At 37.3% G+C, this 21,947-nt stretch overlaps 1 protein-coding gene across 1 annotated transcript in view; it reads right to left on the bottom strand.

The window, feature by feature from the left end:
- Nucleotides 1–21,947, bottom strand: part of RXFP1 (relaxin family peptide receptor 1) — a 93,220-nt gene that overhangs the window by 7,825 nt on the left and 63,448 nt on the right. Inside the window, exons 10-17 of the mRNA XM_072974902.1 lie at nt 14,588–14,659; nt 12,643–12,714; nt 10,891–10,962; nt 7,757–7,828; nt 6,772–6,843; nt 4,350–4,579; nt 2,275–2,685; nt 1,389–1,607 (exon numbers count right to left, since the gene is read on the bottom strand). Coding sequence (XP_072831003.1) covers nt 1,389–1,607; nt 2,275–2,685; nt 4,350–4,579; nt 6,772–6,843; nt 7,757–7,828; nt 10,891–10,962; nt 12,643–12,714; nt 14,588–14,659 — 1,220 coding nt within the window. The remainder of the gene's footprint in view (nt 1–1,388; nt 1,608–2,274; nt 2,686–4,349; nt 4,580–6,771; nt 6,844–7,756; nt 7,829–10,890; nt 10,963–12,642; nt 12,715–14,587; nt 14,660–21,947) is intronic.

Here is a 21,947-nt window from a genome sequence, read left to right as displayed (position 1 = left end):
AGTGTAAGCAGAATTTTTGGATGTCTCCTCAGTCAAGGGAAACAAAAGCAAAACTAAACAAATGGGACTTACTTAAATTAAAAAAAGCTTTTGCACAGCAAAGGGAACCATCAATAAAATGAAAAGCAGCCAACCGAATGGGAGAAGATATTTGCAAGTGATGTGACCGATAAAGGGTTATTATCCAAAGTATATAAAGACCTCATACAACTTAACATCAAATAAACAAAAATCTGTTTAAAAAATGAGGCCACCTGAATAGGCATTTTTCCAAAGAAGACATACAGATGGCCAACAGTCACATGAAATGTGCGCAACATCACTAATCATCAGGGAAATGCAAATCAAAAGCACAATGAGACATCCCTCACACCTGTAAGAATGGGTATCATCAAAAAGACAAGAAATTACAAGTATTGATGAGGATGTGGAGAAAAGAGAACCCTTGTACACTGTTGGTGGGAATGTAAATTGGTGCAGCCACTATGGAAAACAGTATGAAGGGTCCTCAAAAAATGAAAAATAGAATTACCATATGATCTAGCAGTTCCACTCCTGGGTATTTATCTGAAGAAAATGAAAACACTAGTTGGAAAAAATACATGCACCCCAATGTTCATGGCATTATTTACAGTTGCCAAGATGTGGAAGCAACCTAGATGTCCATCAGCAGATGAATGGATAAGGAAGATGTGGTGTATATACTACTCAGCCATAAAAAAGAAAAAAATCTTATTTGCAGCAACATGGATGGACCTGGAGGGTATTATGCTTAGTGAAATAAGTCAAAGAAAGGCAAATACAGTATATTTTCATTTATATCTAAAGAACAAAACAAATGTAACAAAACAGAAACAGACTCACAGATATAGAAAACAAACTAGTAGTTACCAGACAGGGGAGGGGGTGGTAAAATAGGTGAAGGATATTAAGAGTTCCAAGCTACCAGTTATACAATAAGTAAGTCACAGAGTTACAATGTATAGCACAGATAATATAGGTAATATTTTATATTAACTTTGTATGTTGGTAATCTATAAAAATATTGAGTCACTATGTTGTACACCTGAAACTAATGTAGTATTGTAAGTCAACTATACTTCAATACATTAAAAATTTAAAAAGAAAAGTGTATTATTTAAGACAAAAATTTAATTTACAAGTAACTCATATTAATCTAAAAATAAAATGGAATGGCTTAGGGAAAAAAAAGAACTGGACAGCTTCCTGCCAATAAACATTTTATTGATGAACAGAGCTTTAAGTATATATAACTCTGACTTATGCTTCTTGAGGTGAGTTAGTGTTAGGGATCATAAGTGTCTTTCTTAGAGAAACTCTGTAGAAAGAGATTTATTATTTCTTTACAGAAAGAAAAAAAATTATACCTGGTATTTCTACCTGAAGCAATGAAAGGAATTTCAGTACAAAGATGGGCATCCAACATAAAGCATCAGTAAATACAATAAAGAAAAACCGTTTGGCTAAGATCATCTCTTTTCTAACTTGATTCCGAACTTCAGTGGCTGTTAGGGCGCTTTGATGAACGCTGTAAAACATGCTTCCGTAGGAGAAAACTATGATGATAAACGCTGCCAAATTAATACCTATGAGGGACACAAAGTTTACTATTCATGAATATGAACATTTTCAAAACAAATAAACATTCTCTTAGCTGTTATTACAAAGAAGTTACAAAGACCACAATGTGTTTTCTGTTCTTCGTAAGAATGACTTAAGTACAAAAATCATGAATTAAAAAATTTAAATATCATTGGAGTAATAAACAATGATGAAATGTTTAATTTTAAAATGGCATATTAAAATTAGATTATAGCCATTCAGTGAATATCTTGGGCTTATTAAATTAATCTTCCTCGTATTAATTTTTTGCTAATTCAACTATTTTAAGTTTTACTTTGAAAATGTTTTCACAAGAGAAAACACTTGTTTGTCTACTCTCAAGCCAAAGAGTTGTGTGACTACTTTGAATTTGTTCATGTTATAAAGGCAGAGTTAAAATATATTTTGCTTAGTATTGTTAGAGTGAATGCGTGACAGGCAAGTGTTTAGTAGCTTGCCTAAATTAATATGATGAGGTGGTAATTTAGAAGACAGATCCCTTCAGGAGATTCTGATACAATCCACCCCAGTGTCGCTTTCGCTTAGAAGATCTGCGATAAAAAGCTGTAAACGTTAGAAGGCGTCATGAGAGTCCTACTGGGATGTATTCTAACATTAGAATGAAAGTGCTTATCAGACAGAATTTCTTACCAAGAAAAATTGCCACGGAATAAATCTGGGCTCCAATACTTTCTGCATCTTCTGAATGAAGAGGGAAACATACTCCATTGGTGCCGTAGTAGTTTTTGAAAAATTCCTTATTGCTCAGTGGGACGAAAGCCACGATGAAGCCAACAATCCAGATAAGAATCAGAACGGTGATGGTTCTGCACTTTCCAGGTCTCAGACATCGAAAAGGGTACACAATGCAGATGTACTTCTCCAGCGTCAGGAACGTCAGGAGCAGCACCGACACTTCCGTGGACAGGATGGCCACGGAGCCCAGCAGCTGGCAGTGCGGGCTCTCCGTCCACAGCTGCGCGTGCTTGTTGTACTCGCCTCGGAACTTCAGGTCAAACGCCCCGATCGAGAACAGGTAGATGCCCATCAGGCAGTCGGCACCTAGAGCGATCAGGACGTTTCACAGATTTAGAGAGAAAAACAGGTAAAATGAAGTTATCAGTCAGCAGTCATATTTTTAAGATTAGCTAAAAAATAGCCAAGTTTCTTCTGTCATGGTGGGGAGGTAGTTTTTATTCTAAGAATTTGTTTGTCGGTAAGGACCACTTCACCAACTCTCTTTGGTCCCCACCAGTAGAGGCCCTCTGCAGCTGATTGTGTAATCAGTTCTCTGCTTTTGACTAATGGACAGGTCTGTGAGAGCAGGGATCTTGTCTGTTTTGTTTTCCATTCTAGCCCCATCACTTGAAGTGTTGAATAAATGAGTAAAATGCAATTATGTTGAGCATCCGATTAGGGACAAGATGGGGAGGTTATAATTGGGTCCATCTCTTCCCCTGAGATTCTCCCGGCTTAACAAGCTAAAGGCATCGTTCAAAAGCCCAGAGGAGGTGATTCAGAAGTTGCTATAATAATGACTATGAATTTTGAAGTCTATAATTTAGAAGACACGACTAATGATGAAGTGCTTTGCAGTCAGTGTAGTTTTGCGGGACTTAAATGATTTACCCAGAGGTTCTCTCTGATTCTCTCTTCCCATTTTAACATCTTCCTCTGTCTCTTTAAACTTCTCCAGCCCCCAGATCAGCTGTTAATGTGATACACTTCTTGCTTAAAAAGCAAATACTACATATCAGAAAGCAGGTGATTTTTGTTTGTTTGTTTGTTTGTTTGTTTTAACATATAAGCATTCTACACAAAGATCCTAAAAATCACATCATGGCATAAATCATAAGGCTGGCCCTAATCTTCAAACACAGAGGCTATATTCTAGCTTTTATCAGAGAATTTGAGCATATTCAAAATGCTGTAGCTAACAGTACAGAGTAGTAAACAGTTTCTGAGTTCTGCTTCTTGGCTAGCTTGCAATGAAAAAACAGTTAAGACATTAGACTTTGAACAGGGTGCGGATAAGATGTGGAAGGGCACACGCAAGAGTAGAACATGGCATGGGTTGATGCTTGTTTGAAGGAGGATGGCTAAATCACAGGCCACTTGACCCAGACTGTACACCCCCTGAGAACTGGCTTATAACTTTAATCTATTTTTTTGTATTCCTCATTTAACAAAATACCTTGCAACCACATTTTCAGAACTTAAAAAATTTAACTCTCTTAAAAACACTTTCTTATTTAAATGTTTCAAATTATGAGTGGAAAAGATGCTAGCAGCTTAAAAATAACTATACGTGGAGTCAGTGTCTGTGAACTGGCTGTGCAAACAAGAAGGTAACAGCAGGTCTGGATGTGAAAATGTGGCTATGGAAGTTTCTCTTTTATTAATTGTAAAAGATTTTATATGCTTTAATAAAATATTATACCTTCAGAGAAGACAGAAAATGAACCAAAGCTTCTTTATGAGACAGAATTCATGAGTGGGAGCTTCAGTCATCTGTGTGAAGTGACTTGAGTTTTCTTAGTTAAAAAACTTTCTTACTGCTAAAGTAATTTTATTTTCATTGTAGTGAATGTGAAAACAATATACAAGCCAAGAGGAGAAACTGTAAAGATCTCATAATTCTGTTACTCTGTTTCCTTATTTTCTAGTAGCAATGCTTTTTATGTGTTTTGAAATGGTAAATTCCTCATTAGCCAGGAGGAACTCACAGCAGAGAGAAATGATGGACATGGCGTGCAGTCTGTTCTCAGATCTGATGTAAGGTCGCGTACAAATAACAAAGATGTTTCCAAAGCATGTGACTGCAGACACAACCCAGACAAACACCCTCTGAATGATGCTCGCCAGGAGATTCTCTAAAGATGAAATGCCATCAGTGTTCGGTTTGCAGCTGCGGACATGCGGGGTGTAGCCACAGTACTGGAATTTCTTAAAATAGCTGAGGTACAAAGAGAAGGGGAAAGAAGATTGTAAATTTGATTCAGTGTCACTCTACATGCATATCAGTTGTCTACATTTTCTCAGTAGAAAGAAAATGTCTTAAGATGTGAGGCGAGAAAGAGAAAGAAAAATACCATATGATATCACTTATATGTGGAATCTAAAAAAAGAAGAAAAGAGGACACTAATGAACTCATCTACAGAACAGAAACAGACTCGCAGACAGTAAACAATCTTATGGTTACCTGGGGAAAGGGGGGGTGGGGAGGGATAAATTTGGGAGTTTGAGATTTGCAAATGTTAGCCACTATATATAAAAATAGATTTTAAAAACCCACAAATTTCTTCTGTATAGCACAGGGAACTATATTCAATATCGTGTAATAACCTTTAATGAAAAAGAATATGAAAACGAATCTATGTATGTATATGCATGACTGGGACATTGTGCTGTACACCAGAAATTGACACATTGTAACTGACTGTACTTCAATTAAAAAAAAAAAAGACGTGAGGGATACTGCAGCTTGAAACTTAAGTTTAGTTCTCATTAACATGATTTTACTGTAAAAGAATATGTGAGAGCAGCAAACAGGCAAAATGAATATACAAATGTTAGGCAAGACTTAGAATATGAATCAACTGTTAACATGTGATCCAGGCAGCCCACCCAAGGAGACAGCTATGGGGTTCTTAGGGTTTGGTGTATGTGAATGCACTGTTACCGAACTCCTATGATCACTGCAGCTGACTGCTTTTTCACACTCAAGGGGAGAGAGTTAAGTTCTTTGTCCTCTGTGCTTCCATGACTTTCCTATTACAGAAGTTAATCATGTGATGTGTAACTACTTGCTAACATGCATATCTCTGACACTGGATTTTGGTACACAGTAAGGTGTTCAGGAAGTATTTGTTGAGTGAATTCTTTCACCAGCAGAGAGACCTCCCTTGTTAACAGTCACCACCTGAATAATCAGTAATTACTACTGTGTTACCACCAACACCCACACCGTTTTTTGAGCATCTTCTAAGTATCAGGGGCAACCCCTCACATCAACTCCATGAGGTTGGTGTCAGTATCACCATATGAGGAGATGAAGCTTCAATGGAGGCAAATTATCTGCCAGGAAATTTTCTAATAAGTGTGGAAATTAGGATTCAATTTCGATCTATTTGCCCCTAAAGCCATGTACTCTGGCATAAAATAGAAATGATGTTTATCGTATAAAGAGTTGCAGTAATACAAGGTAACTTGAGGATTACAGTATATCATCCTGCAGTTTCACTCTTGCTGCCTGGATCCCTGTATCTGACATGGCTTCTGCCCAGTTCAAGTCGCCTCCATGAGTTGTTTCTCGGGTTTTGTGAGCTATGCCATTTTCTCCCAATAAACTCTGCTTTGCTTAATTCAGTCAGAGTGTTTTATGTTGTGTGCAACCAAGGGAATTTTATAAGCATTCTCTCTGAGGAACTATGGAAAGCAAAAACAGTGTCCTCTGTTGGATTTAAAATACAAGTCAGATGATAGACTGGTGGTCGCTGACATGCCACTTTCTAAATTATTGAGAATTAATTACCTTGGCATGGAGGTCATTCTAATCCTGGCTATAAGATCGCATTCAATTAAAGAAAATGTTTGTAAAGCATGTAATCAATGGTGCGATGAGACACACTGTTTGAATGAAAGATTTTTCAAAGTTTACCCTTCTGTCCATGTACCCTTGCCCCAGTCATGCCCTGATGCTCTGGGCAGTTTTCATTGAGGAGGGCTTCTCTCTTCCTTCTTCCTTGTAGAGCAGTTATTTATCTATAATTATTTTATGCTGTCTGTATACACTCCTCTTTCATCTGGTCTCATTCATGCCACGTGTACAAACGACTAGCTCATCAGGCAAACATCTGTATTGGGAGTGGCTGCAGAGTGGAGGGGGCGAACGAGGCTGAGTGGGTTCCCGCCGCACTCCTGTTCTCTGCCATCCAAACACATCTCCTTTGACGCCAGGAAACTACGGAAAACTAAAGTCACCCTAGGCAACGTCAGCCATTTAAGAGTTAATCGTTGTTTAGGTGAATTAGTCCGTAGGAAATACTAGCAGATCGGATGCATTGGGTGTGGCGATATTAGCACAATACACGTGGAGACAGAAAAGATTAACATCGAAGTGAAGAACAAGAAAAATGTCTGCTTACATGTGAGAGAGATTCACGAGAGGTCTGAACATCCTATGTTGGATATTGGAAATTTCAATTCCTTCCAGGCTGCTAAAAATATCAAATTGATTATCAAAAAAACGTGTTGTGCAGGGTATAATAAAATGAGTTTTTGTGAAGGAAGATTTAATAAAGTGCTGTTAGTTAACACTCCGAACGAAACATTCGTACTCAATCTTCCCGAGGCACTTCCCCACCTCCTTTTTCATTCTGTTATTTATGCACATACATGTCCCCTGTTTGGGATTTTTGCTTCTCATAGATCGTGGCGCAGTAATACTCAATAAGTACTTGATTTTTTTTTTAACAAGTATACTCAGTTACAGTGCTCAATAAGTATTTGTGAAATAAATGAGCGAGAGTTATCTTCTAGACAATGTTACAATAGCAGAGGCATTTTACATTCTTGAAATGTTTCTAATAAGTTTTAAAAAATAAATTTTTTCCTAATAAAATGCCATTTTACTGAGGGAACATTTAAAAGAACTGAAGCTTATCTTCATAAGGCAGTTCTTAGATCCTAACAGAATTTGTGTGTGTGTGTGTGTGTGTGTGGTGTAGGTGCTGCAAGTAATGATTTCTATAATCTAGAATGTTGCCCCTTGGGATAACAATGGCTATAATACATTCTTAGATATCCAGTGCTAATGAAGGAGTGAAACGCATGCATGCCTGTAGAAGATCAAAGCGAACCATCCAACATAAGCTCCTGGTGATTATAGAGAATATAAAATAATCATTATCTAATTTTTGCTTATAAATACAGAAGATTAAACTAACAGCTATTTGTTTGTTTATAGCCCAGCAAGCACTCATCTTAAGTTTTTGTGGAGCTTAAGTAATATCCTGGGAATAAAGCTTCTGATTTGAGAGGATCCATAAATCTTATTTTACAGAATTTATTAGTTATCAATATATAAATAAAAATTCCATCATAAAACTATCCCCATAGGTTTATACTTACAGAGACTTGAGTTTGACAAGATAATCAAATTGGTTTGCTTGAATTTTCTGGATTGGGTTATAGGAGAGATTCCTGTTTTTTAAAAAAGGCAGCAATAGGTCATTTCTAGAAACTACTTGAGTAAAGAGGAAGGGTATCTGTTGACTTAGGGTTACCTTTAAACATTAACCAAAAAGGACCATACTGGCACTTGCCCCTATAGGGCTCACTGGACATTTAAATATAGTAATAGAGAAAGAACACTTGGACAGTGCATGGCCCCTCTAAGTGCTCTGTGACTGTGTCAGTAAGAGAGAGAAAGAGAGCCAAGACCACGTGAGCATGAAGGTGAGACTGTCAGGAAACAGCTCCCACCAGAGAGGCGGTAGGGTACCCAAAGGGAAGACATACCTACTTCTGGTTTTCTACCCTATAATCAGATGTGGTTTCAATTAAAAAATAATCCCATTTTGTTGAAATTTATATTAATGAAATCACATTGAATACGTTTTACAATAAATCATGCGAAGAGTGGCATATTGTATTAGCCATTTGTGAGACACAAAATGAAAAGTAAAAAAGGCTGTAGTTGGGAACAAAGAGGTGTAGATGGAGTGACAGTACAGCTGAGTTTAAATGGAGAAAGTTTCAGAATCTTTGTAAAACAACACCTTGAAACAAGGACTATTGATTAAAGGGGACTTCTCAAGGCAGGTTCACTTTTCAAGATTAGACCATTAGTTGGGAGGGAGGAGCTGCTGGAGGGTGGTGATTACAGACAGAAGGACAGAGAGGAGGAATGACAATGAAACATGAGTTGTGTGAAAGAAATGAAGGGGACCCAACCACCTGCGAATAAAAGGAAACTATCTTAGTATAACAAAGGTTGTATGTGAAAGTCCAAAGCCAACGTCACACTCAGTGGTAAAGGCAGAGAGCTTTTCCTCTAAAATCAGTAATAAGACAAGGATGCTGACTTCTGCCATTTCTATTCAACATAGTACTAGAAGTCCTAGCCAGAGCAATTAGGCAAGAAATCAAAGGCATCCAAGTTGGAAAGGGAGGTGTAAAATAAGCTCTCTTCACAGATGACATGATTTTATGTGTATAAAACCCTAAAGATTTCACACACACACATACCCACAAAAACTGTTAGAACTAATAAACTCAGTAAAATTGCCAAATATGAAACCGACACACAATAATCAATAATCAAATGCAACAACAAGCAATAATCAAATGCATTTCTATACACTAACATGAGCAATCCAGAAAGAAAATTAAGAAAACAATAACATTTACAATAGCATTAAAAGAACAAAATACTTAGAAATAAACTGAATATAGGTGAAAGACTCGTACTTTGTAAACAAACTTGCTGAAAGAAATTAAAGAAGTAACCAATAAATGGAAGGACATTCTGTGTTTATGGATTGGAAGATTTAGTATTGTTAAGATACCAACACTACCTAAAGCAATCTACAGGTTCAGTGTAATTGCTGTCAAAATCCCAGTATTTTTTTTGCATAAATAGAAAAATACATCCTAAAATTCCTATGGCATCTCAAGGGAACCTGATAGCTAAAATAATCTTGAAAAAGAAGAACATAGTTAGAGATCTCACTTCCTGATTCAAAACTTACTACAAAGCTGCAGTAATGAAAACAGTGTGGTACTGGCATAAAGACAGTTATAAAGAAAAATGGAACAGAATGTAGAGCCCAGGAACAAACTTTTGTATATATAATTTATAATTTGTTTATATAATTTGTACAGATAATTTTTAACAACATGCCAAGAAAGTTCAATGGAGACAGGTCGATCTTTTCAAAAAATGATGCTGGGAAAACCCAATAGACATCTACATGCAAAAAAAAAAACCCAAAAACAATGTGCTTACACCATGTACAAAACTTACTCAAAATGGATCAAAGGCCTAAATATAAAAGCTAAACTGTAAAACTCTTAGAAGAAATCATAAGAGAAAAGTTTCATGACATTGAATTAGGCAGTGATTTCTTGCATATGATACCAAAAGTATAGGTAACAAAAGAAAAAAATACAAAAATTGGACTACATCTAAGTCAAAAACTTTTGTGCATCAGGAAACACTATTAACAGAGTGAAAAGGCAGCCTACTTAATGGGAGAATGTATTTGTAAATCGTATACCTGAAAATGATTTAGTATATAAAATATATACACTCCTACAACTTAACAACAAAAAATCAAACAACCCAATTTAAAAATGGGCAAAGACTTGAACAGACATTCTGCAAAGAAAATACACAAATGGCCAACAAGGACATGAAAAGATGCTCAATATCATTAATCATTAGAGAAATGCAAATCAAAATCACAATGAAGTACCATTTCACATCAATTAGATTGGCTAGTATTAAAAAATAAACAAGTGTTGTTGAAAACATGGAGAAACTGGAATCCTTGTGCACTGACAGTGGGAATATAAAGTAGTGTAGCTACTATGGAAAAGAGTATTATGGTATTTCCTCAAAAAATTAAAAACAGAATTACCATATGATCTAGTAATTCTACTTCTGAGGCTATAAACCCAAAAGAATTGAAAACAAGTTCTTGAACAGATGTTTGCACCCCCATGTTCATAGCAGCATTACTCACAACAGCTGAAAGGTGGAAGCAACCCAAATGTCCATCAATGGATGAATGGATAAATACAATGTGATATAGACACTCAATGTACTATTATTCAGAATAATAATATTCAGAATTTTTAACACACGCTAAAACATGGATGAAACTTGAAGACATTATGCTAAGTGAAATAAGCCAGTCACAAAAGAATAAATATTGTGTGATTCCACCTATATGAGGTGCTGAGAGATGTCAGCTTCATAGAGACAAACCAGAGTGATGGGTGCTGGTGTGTGCAAGGGGGTGTTGATGGGGAGTTACTGTTTAATAGATATGGGGTTTCATTTTTGAAAGATGAAAATTCTAGAGATGGATGGTGGTGATGTTTGCACAACAATGTGAGTGAATTTAATGCCACTCAACTGTACAATTAAAAATGGTTAAAATGGTAAATAAATATACATATGCCCTGTACGTTTTATCACACTTTAAAAATAAAATATATTTAAAAATAAAGGTACAAAATTAATATATCAGTCTTACAATTGTGAGAGCTCCTTCAGATCCTTAAACACATGTGGTGAAAGATTTTCAATCTTATTACTTCCTAAATCCCTAGGGAAATAATTGCAAACATGTCATATTATTTTCTTAAGACTTTATCCATAGTTCTGTAAATTATTAGAAAATGAGAATACAACTTTCAAACAATGCTATTAGTGAGTTATATTAATTAATAGAAGTCAAAACTTTTAAAAAAGGGAGTGAAATGGTAAAAGATAAAAATGTTTTATCCCATATTATTACTCAGAGACAATACTTGATGGTATCTGATCTGGTTCTAATAGATACAATTTTCTAATTCCATTAATATACATGTTGTGCCTTCTTCCTTTCTCTTTTTCCTCTCCTTCCTTTCTCCCTCCCTCTCTCCCCTCCCCTCTTCCTTTCTTCCTTCCTTCCCTGTTAAAGTAGAAATGTGGTTTGGAGCCTTAATGTTTTCTTTTGCTTGGGTTTGTTATGATCTTCAGATGGAAGTGGATTATTTCAGGTGCCAGCTTCTCCCACAGCTGACATACACAGGGTCTCATACCCTTCTGGGGTGGGTATGTCACGTGTCACCTCCTGTATGTATAGGGATCAGGCTGCCTATCACAGTGTGACCTTGCAGCCTAGTTGTGACAAGATTTGACGGTAGCAGCTCTTGTGGTAGCTTTGACAGTGACAACTCTCATGAGAAATGCCTTGGATTCTTCTAAACGAGATAATCTTTCAACAGGCTGGAGTTCTCCAGTGTGATCAAGAGATACTAAAAGAAAGCCTGCGCACTTGTCCTCTCCGTCTCCAAGTCCTGTTAGTTGCCACAGGGGGAGGTAGGAGATGAGACCTATTTGTTACATAGCTTGGAGTGCTTATAAATCAGAAACTGGATTATTCAACTTTGAAGGGCAGCATAGTTTTAGACTAAGTTTTTCAAAACTAAAAATAACTAGCTAATATAATCAATATTATAAATGTCTTTGCTGTTAATGTTTTGTTTTCATATTGTAAACATGTAGCTCTGTCCACACTCCATCCTCTTTTCAGAAAACACAAAATCAAACTAGTTGCTAACCCAAACTTTAGCAAAAATCAAATTGAAGAAATTAATACTAAAAAATAAAAATTGTGTGAGGGATTTGCACTCCATCCATTGTCCTGCATATACTTTATTTGGACAATCAGCTGCTGTGAACTTGGACCACAAGGCTTTGGTGTATCAGAGAGTTGTTTTAATGTCCTTTGGAATTGTGTCATTGATCTTAAAAAAGGGACATTATAGATAGCTGTCTTAACTCATCTCTCTTTTCCACTATTACAGGTTGGAATGTTATCCATGGCAGGGTCTCATTTCCTCGCAAGATTATCCTTTGGATTCAGAATTAGCAAAGTGTTGTCTTTTTACCTGCTGGTCTCTGAATCATAACTTGCTAGGCAACTTAGAGATAACTCTGCTGTCCCTCTCTAGCAGTGGGTCAGAGTGGTGTAGGATGTATTTCATTTATGAATTTTCCATGACTTTATTCTTTCTCCACAGCTATGTTTCCTTTACCTTACTTTACTAAAATATTTATTTTATATTTTTCTTTTACACATATTTTTAAGCTATCAGAATTCCTTTGTGGCTCAAGGTGTATATACATAATGCTAGGAAAAGAAAAAGTAAATATTGCTTAAATGTATAAAAAATGTATAACAGGTATGAACTGAAATAATAGAAAGAAAATTCTTATCAATATGTGTAATCGAACTTACAATTCATGTAGTTTCTGGAGAGGTGCAAGCGTGTTTTCATTTAGGTAATTAATTTTGTTCTTCGTCATTACCCTGAAAGTAAAAAGAAAAATCTGTTGTAGCTTCTGGGGGTAACAGATAAATGGGTCATTGGAGAGGAGATTAGCAGCCTGCAAAAGCAAAGATAATTATATATGGCGCATTTTCACATCAAGATCCTTTGAAGTAGTAGCATGATAAATTACCCAGTCTAATTTTAATCTTAAATTTCCCAGATCTTTTAGTTATGATAAAAACAAAATATTTTTGGAATCTTTAAGTGAAGCAGGGAAGAACTCGGCAGAGGAAATAGGGAAGAACTTGGCTCTCGCAAATCCAGACTGTCACACAGCGAAGAGCACGGGGAGCTGTCTCGGTCGCCCCTGCCCTCTGCGGGGCACACCTCTCTAACAAAATGCTCCGCCGCCTCAACAGTAGCACGCATGCTCGTTTGGCGGTTGATGTGATTCAGGGTGGAGATGCCGGAGGAAGTCTAAGCTGGACCAGCTCAGAAGACCTCTCCTTTGGGATGTCAAGTCAGACTGTACCTCCTGACAGTTCATTGCTGCACTGATCCCATTTTATGAGCCAGCATAAAGGACTAACTCAGAAAAACTTTGAAAGGATTTCCAGTTTTTGCAACATCGTGGGACATGCCTGGAAGTTGGCCTCGTCCCATCCTGAAGTATTTATTTCCTCCCAGCACTCCAAGCCATCACCATTTTCTCCCAGTCTCCCTGGACCAGACAAGCTCAGGCACCTGCCAAGAGGAAACTCACAAATGACTGCTTCATACACAGGTTTCCTTGAAAACAAATACAAGTGCAACAGAAAAGAAGTGCTGCGGTTTCTAAATATCTGTTCGGTCTATGCCCTGTAAGTGCAATTCGGTTTTCTTTGGGTAATTACTATGAACCATTTTGCATGACTAAGGGAGAGAAGCCTGCATCTGAAGACTGCTTAACTCACCGCAGAAAAGTTCAAGCATTTCAGTGGTTTTGAGCCCGTTGGAATGGGCGAGGAGGGGGAGTAATTGGAGAAACATTATTGTTGTATTGCATTGCCTACACACAGGGGTTCTGTGCATTCTAGTACGATTTTCAAACTTTTCCCATGGTAACCTACAGTTAGAAAAATGCATTTTACATTGAGACATAACATACACCCACACAACCCCAGAGTCATGAAACAATACATTTAATTATCTCAGTTGCACTCTGAGATTTTTATTCAATGCAATTTCATTTAAAAAATGTGGCTCAAGACATAGTATATTGTTTTTATCATCCACTTGTGAATTTCGACCCACAGTTTGAAAAATACTCTTCTGGAAGAATAAACTGCAAAGGAGCAGTTGTATTTTTAAACTGAAGGAAGCCCCAGCATCCTTCACTTTCAGGAAGAGGCAACGTGAATTTAACATCAGCCAGAGAGGCATAAGGAGAAATTAGACTTGGTGACATCCTAAGGTTTATCCTGGTGTCCACAGTTACATCCTCAGGGATGTGAATACTCCGCAATTTTTCAAAATTACAATTAACTTCTCCCTAATCTTTGCAGTAATAATTCTTATAGTTTAGGACTTTAACTTAGTATTTCTCAAACTGAGATCCAAGGATAGATTCTAGGTGGCTTATGAGAAATTCGTTCCATTAAGTTGGGAATTACTTAAGTTTGAGGAAAACAGGTCTCGTATGATACAGTGTCATTGTGATGATTGATTCCTATATGTTGTGACTCTGTGGTTATGCCTGGTTTGAACTTCAATAATTTTGCCATTGTGCTTCAGTTTCAAAAAACTTCAAGCTGAGAGGGAACATTTGCTGTAATTACTTTGCATGTTTATGCTAGATTATACTCACACAAATGATTCATTTTGTTTGTAAAGAGATATAACATTGCTTCCAAAGGACAAAACATTACTTACAAAACAGTTAAGTTACTGCAGGAAATAAAAGTCAAATTTCTTAAATTATGGATATGGTTGCCTTCAAAGTCCCTGAAATAGAAAAACCAAAAATGAGAAAGCTAAGTTTTAATCATAGACAAATAAATTGTTTAAGAATTATTTGATTTCTGCTAAAATATCTTTTTTTCACATACTGTTTATTTCCTATAGATTCTCACATGGTGGCCACTTACATAACACCTGAAATTGTATAATATAATGCCTCTTTTGTTCTGTGTTAATGTAAAAAGGTTTTAAAAAATCACATTGAAAACATTTGTTATGGTAAATACCAGCTTTGTAAACAGACATCTGGTGGTGATCTGTATGAAACATCTGTCCAGAGTTAACCAATGGCGTTTTGCTAAGTGATGTGAATCTCTTTGCTACAGAGGATGCTACTGCCCAGACGATATTTAACCTCCACCTCCTTTGCCCAAACGCTCCGTAGAGAAATATTCTCAATAGCCCTGGACCACTGAGAACCCCTCCAGTTGCTTTAGTACATGGCCGCCCCAGCCAGGGCAGACGCTGTCCTTGGTGCTGCACTCCCACTTCAGGGCGTGCGTGCAGACCCTCCTCCAGGCCCCTTGCTGTGTGATCGCAGGTCACCAACAGGAGTCTGGTCTGAGCAGCAAAATCTGCCAGAAAGTTTATGTGTGATCGTCTCTTCTGCATGGTTACCACAAACGTGTTCCTCTATTGCCCATCTTTTATGGTATCGTTCGTTCACAGTGGAAGTTTGTAGAACAGGGTTAGCTGGGCTTAGGGATACACTTTCAGAAGTAGATGCTGGTCTTCAGTCTACTCAGTCTGCCCCCACACTGAGCCTACTGGTCACCATCCAGCAGAGAGCCATTCAGGAACAACTGTGACTAAAGTACGGGAGCTGAAGGGTGACACGACTGCTCAAATCTGTAAGGGAAACTTGAGGAGCATTAACAGAAGTGCCTGTATTCTGCTGGCCAGGCTACATCTGGGATAGTCAGTTCTGTTTTGGCACTGCAGTAAAAATAGATGCTGACAAATCAAAGTCTGTCCGGATGTAAGGGTTCTAGAGATCAAGTCAATGGGATGTCAATGAAATAGGCATGTTTATAACAGAGAGGAGCAAGCCAGAGAGCTATATTTTAAGTCAGGGATGGGTTTTTCTCTGTTGCATCAGATTGCAAAATTAGATTAACTGGTTAAAGGACCCAAAACATTTCAAATTTACGCTCACAGTCAATGGGGTCCGGAGAGTGAGCTTCCCACCGCTAGAGTGACTTAGCAGGGGCATTTATCGTAACTCAGACGTTTTGTAGACAGGATTTCTGTACCGTACGGAATATTGTATTAAAATGTTACACCTTGACTCTAGATCATCCTTCGAAAGAAAAACATCTATTACTCTATTAAGTTGGACACCTACAGTACTACTTTTTTTGGTTGTTAGGTTTGGCCAAGGCATTTTGGTCTCCTATAAATGGTATGTTGTCAATGACAAGAGACTTTCTTTCCCCAATTTTGTTGTTGCCACGAACCTGCCACCAGGTGGTGACGCTCGCCTAAGCCTCACAAAATAGCTTTAGGTGCACTGATATTCTTTTCTTGTTAACTACTTGTGAAACCTTTTTTTTTTTTTCCTGTTAAGGTAGCAAAAATATTTCAGTTGCTCTTAATTCACTAATTGGTAAAAATCACTAAGAAGCACAGCTTGAGGCATAAATTAGGGACTTTTGATTAAACTGTCAAAATTTAATGCTGAGTTTATTTTCGCCTTTGTGAATTTGCTTCGGCTTTCTTCCTAAAATTAGAGGTTTTGTCCCTGAGACGCAGGGGTCTGGCTTGCCGCACAGGGTTACCCGAGGCGTACGAATCCGCTGCTTGTTCCAGAGCTCCCAGCAATCTGGGACCTGAGAGCCTGTTTTGCTTACTTCGTGTCTGGCCCACTCTTCCAACTGGATGAGCCTCTGAACCTAACCATTTTATTTTCCCCTTTATACAAGGCAGAACTGGCTGAAAATGAAAAATGTGCTTGTATCTGAAAAACGATAACAAAAAACAAAAACACCAATAATCTCACCTGTTCCCTCTCCACTTCCTCTCTTATCCCCTGGTGGCGCTCTAAACATGCAAACCTCCCCTATGTCTGCTTCCTCACCTGCCTTCTTTAGACATCTCTGGTTCCTACCTCATAGAGAAAATTGAGGTGATGAAGGATGGGAAAGCCTTTGCCCTTCTGCCCGACATCTGTAACTTACCTGTATGTGCGTCTGGTCTCCTAGTCTCAGAGGAAGTTATGAGCCACCTCCTGCTTTAGGCTAATCCTGCGTGTCATAAGTTTGGTTTGTGAACGTATGTATCTTAAAATATATGATCAATTTTGGTGAATGTCTTTGGGCATTCGTCACTATCAGGTTTATATTTATTGGGATTTTTAGGTTCAGGTGCATACAACAGAGACCCAACTAAAACAGCATAGCTACACAAGAGCTTTTTTTTTTTTTCAATTAAAAAAAACTAGGGTTAGGTAATTCAAGGCAAGTCTGGGAATTTTACAAAGTTGTTAGAAACCTAAAATCTTTCATATTCACTGTTCACATGTCCTTGTCTTCATGGTCCAAAATGATGCTAAAACTCAAGCCATCGCATCCATTTTTTTTCTGGATGAGGAAAGAGGGGGAGGGTCTGCCTGTTTTTTTTCAAGGAGATTTCCTGGAAGTTCCACACATACTTCTTCCCCCTCATTAGTTAGGGCTCAGTCACGAGGCTCCTCTCCATGCAGGGAGGCTGGGAATGCAGTATTTTAGCTGGGCTCATTTCCCCAAGTAAACCGGTTCTGTTGTTGGGAAGGGACATCGCAGTTTGGTGTGGATCAATGTTAGCTTGTTAATTATGTATTTAGTTCTCCATATCCTCTTTTGGTTTCACTTATCTTTCATGGACTGGAAGAGGTGGATTACTATCTCTTACCACTGTGTGTCTATTTTTCTTTTTGTTTTGGTTGCTGTCTGAATCTCTTTGGGGCACATATACTTCTAATGTAATATCTCATATTGGAAACTGCACACTATAGCGTTTAAATGTCCTTCTTTGTACTGTTTAATCCAAATTGGCCAGAATTCTGCCTACTTGGCCCAAAATATATGATGCCTGTGTTTTATTTGTTTGTTTGCATCTACATGGCATACTTTTGAGCAGCGTTTTGTTTTTAATCCCTCTTAATCACTCATAGTTGCAATGTTTTGGTTAATAGTCCTGAGTTAGGTTTTACTTTATAAGCCAATTTGAAAGTCCTTTTTTTTCTTTAGTAGATGAATTTAGTCCACTTGTATTTATTGATATGACTAATATATCTGACCGTAACCTGCTATTTAAAAATATTATTATATTTATAGGTTGCTATGTTTATATGTATTATATAACCTATATATTATATAGATATTGGTTGCTACATTTATAGGTTAAAAATCTTTCAACAAATGGCTTAAAATTTTTACTTCTTCCAATATTTAAAAAGGCTGAATATTTTATTGGTTATCTTGATAACTACCCAATAGACTGTATCTTCTCCTTCTTAAGAGAATAACACTAGTACTCATTAATTTCCTATTAAAAGAAATGATGAAATTAGTATATATTGTCTTCCTTTCTGTTCTTCTCTCTCTCTCCCACCACAGGATTTTGATCAATTACATGCTATTTATTAGTGTTCACCTTAAGAATATCAAATATCCACATATTGGTAGATCTGTTAGTTTTAAATGACATGTCTTGACTCCTAGCTATTCTATTTTTATGGTTCTGTGGTTTCCACTTTATCCATTTTGAGACTGCTCACCCATCTAAGATTATTATGTCCTCTTGCCGAATTGACCCCTTTATCTTACATGTTATCTCTCTTTATCGCTGGTGATAGTCTTTGTTCAGAAGTCTATTTTTTTCTAATATTAACACAGTCCCTCCAGCTTAAAAAAAATTAGTGTTGCATTTCTTATCTTCATTTTACAGCATGTAGTATCTCCATTTTTTCTGGTTGCCCCAAGGTTTTTTCTTTATCTTTGTTTTTCACCAGTTTGACTGATTTGTCATTTTTTTTTTCTTTTCTACTTCTGCTTGTTTTTTTCTGAGGTTCTTAGATTTTTGGTTTATTGTATTCTATTAATTTTAGAAAATTCTTGGTCATTCTCTCTCCAGGTACTTCTTTGAAACTGAGCAGGACCCTGTGAGACAAGCCCCCTGTGTCCCCTGACCTGCCTCTTGTTTGTAGGAAAGCTTTAGCCTCCTAGGCCTTCCCCAAGTTCCAAAGAGAAGATTTAATCAGGAAAATGAGAAAATGCAGAAACAAAGAAAAACAGTCAAAATAATAATAGTTTAGCCATAAGACAAAGTCAAGGGCCTTTAATTCCTCCTCGGGGGCTAGAGATGATATCCTGAGCTGCATCCTTAGTCATTTTCAGATACTGAAACCCCCACCAGGTGGGAGAAGTTAACTTTGTGCTGACCACTAACACGTAGACCCCAGACTGATGGGAACCAGAAGGCTGATGAATAAGATTCCCAAAATACCACCCGGTTACCTTACCACCAATGAATCAGAAGAATGTTCACAAGCTGGTCACACACTCTGTAACCACCTCCCTCACCTTGCCTTGAAAACCCTTCCCTGAAAGCCATCAGGGAGTTTGTGTCTTTTGAGTATGCTCTGCCCATTCTCCTTGTTTGGCACCTGCAATAAACACTGTACTTTCCTTCACCACAACCTGGTGTCAGTGCATTGGCTTTACTGTGCATCAGGCGAGTGGACCCAAATTTGGTTTGGTAACATCATCTGTCCTGATTTCCCTCTCTCTCTCTTTCTTTTTTCTGTGACTCCTTTTACACATTTTTAGACAATCTTATGTTATCCCACAACTTCGGGATTCTCTGTTCTGTCCTTTTAATTCAAATGAGAGCTTTCTGTCGGCCTATCTTCAAGGTCATTGATTCTTTCCTCAGTTGTGTTCAGTCTGCTGCTAAACCTGTTGAAGTAATTCTCTGATTCACTTTAACAGCTTCCCTCTTTTTGCAGACATTTCCCATGTGTTCATCTATATTGACCACCTTTTCCACTAAATTGTTTAACTGATAAATCATTAGTATTTTAATTTTAATTTCCTTGTTTGATAGTTGTAACATCTGAGCTATCTCTGGGTCTGGTTCTGTTGATTGCACAATAATTTGACAGTGGAATGTTTTTCTTGCTCTTTTAGGGATGGGGCTTTCTCAGCGATGCTGTCCCCCATACCCCAGGTGCCCCAACCGAAGTGAGCATCACCCACTGCTTTGTAACAGGACAGAGTGCTGGGCTGGAGAGGTTTATCTGCCCCTACCACTGGAGCAGACAGCTTTCCCTTCTGATGCTCCTTTGGAAGCAGTAGATCTCTGCCTGGTCCCTGGCTGCAGGACTTTCTATCGCTCTTCTAGTGTCATAAAGCTTTTATTCATAAGAGGAAAGAGTCTAGGGAAGAAGGTGGGTTTGTGCCCCTGTCCACCAAGGAGGACTCTCTCTGGTTTCCTTACCTGTTCCCATCTTCTCTTGTGAGCTGGGGGAGACCAGAGGAGAAGTGGGAGTAGCTGGCTCCCCTTGAGTGTGGGTTCCCAGTTATTCCAAAATTTTACATGAGCCCACACTTAACCTTCACAGGTTTAATGAAATTTTAGCTAGTTTCTTTGTACCTGCTCCATGACAGTCAACTCTTCACCCTGTGCTCTGCCAAAGATGAAACGTGTATGTCCCGTCTCTCCTTGTCACTCCTTAGGATTCAGTTCACTTGCTTGCCTTACGACTGTAGCTCTCTGACAGGCTCGAGAAAATCCTGATTGTGTAGATTACAAAGTTCTTTCTCATTGGTAGAGGGAGCAGTAATGTCTTGTGACTTTCTATACCTTTAGCAGTAATGTTGGAATGTGGGATTGTAATATACAATACATACTCTTCTGTGACTTTTTCTTTATATTATATTTTATATTATGGTCTTGACGTTGAGCCATGTTGATTGAAGCGAGGAGTTCACTCATCTTCACTGAGCCCGCGTGTGTATCACATTTTATTTGTCCATCATTTCCATGGTTTCCAGGACCTTGCTCCATAATGTATCCTTGTTTTCTGTATTTTCAAATTCTTTATATCAGCTCCTTCTGCCTATATATAAACTTGCTTAGTCTCATCCTAAAATTAAATTTACTTTATTCTCTTGATCTTTAGCTCACCTTTCGCTATTTTCCCATCTGCTTATTTATTACTTATATTTCTTCCTTTTTGAATTTCACAACTTTTATTGTTGTGTTTATAGTTTTATTTATTGCTTTGAAAGAACAATAAAAAGTTTTAAGCACATGTAAAAATATATATAAATATATGAAATTTATATAAAAGGTTTTAATCTGTTGTCTGTCATATATCTTGCAAGTATATTATCCTGGGCTGCCATATGTCTTTTTATTTCACTTACATCTTTCCACTTAATCATAGTTAAAAAAATGTTTGCCAACACATCTATCAGATTTTCTAGTTGATACTTTACTAAACAAAATTCATGTGCAAGGTAGAACTATTGTAATTAATTTTTTAAAATGAATACTTATAAAGCAAAAAATAATTATTACAAGCATTAAAATTGGAATAATGTTCACTATCAGGAATACATGTGGAATGATTTGTTTTGGAGAGCTAAAATTTAAAGATTATAATTTTAGTAATGAAATTTTTAAAAGTCCACCTCTTTAGTAATAAATCCTAATCATTTTTATTTTAATCTGAAATGTACATATGACTGCCTTTTTAAAAGCAAAGGAAAGATTTATTATCGTACATGCGTAATACCTGCCACATTTGCTTCTGGTCTCAGTGCATGAATTTTTACTTGCTAATTTACTTATGCAAATATTGATCAATTTTACTTCATTACTAAGTTTGGATTACTGAGCATGTAATAACTGTTAATGATTGTTTATTTTGAGGAGGAGGTAAGTAAGTCTATTTATTTTTAATGGAGGTACTGGGGATTGAACTCAGGACCTCATGCATGCTAGGCACTCACTCTACCACTGAGCTATACCCTCCCCGCTTTGTAATAACTGTTAATGAATTCTTTTGAATCCAAATTTCATCACTACAAAGGCTACATTGAACCTAATTTGCCCTTTCCTTGATGACTTGGTTTGTCATCAGTGAGGGTACTGTACTGTCATACAAGATGCCCTCTGGACTTTGTAATGATTTGGGGGCTGTTTCTGTTCCCTATATGGTTCCAAACTAGTGTGTTTTGAATGACTGTTTTTGCTTTTTATAGCACTTCTTGCTCCTGCTTTACTA

This window comes from Vicugna pacos, chromosome 2, assembly GCF_048564905.1.
Source record: "Vicugna pacos chromosome 2, VicPac4, whole genome shotgun sequence".
Taxonomy (NCBI): Eukaryota; Metazoa; Chordata; class Mammalia; order Artiodactyla; family Camelidae; genus Vicugna; species Vicugna pacos.
The sequence above is the reverse complement of the archived record's forward strand: the minus strand, read 5'-3'. Positions and strand labels throughout refer to the sequence as shown.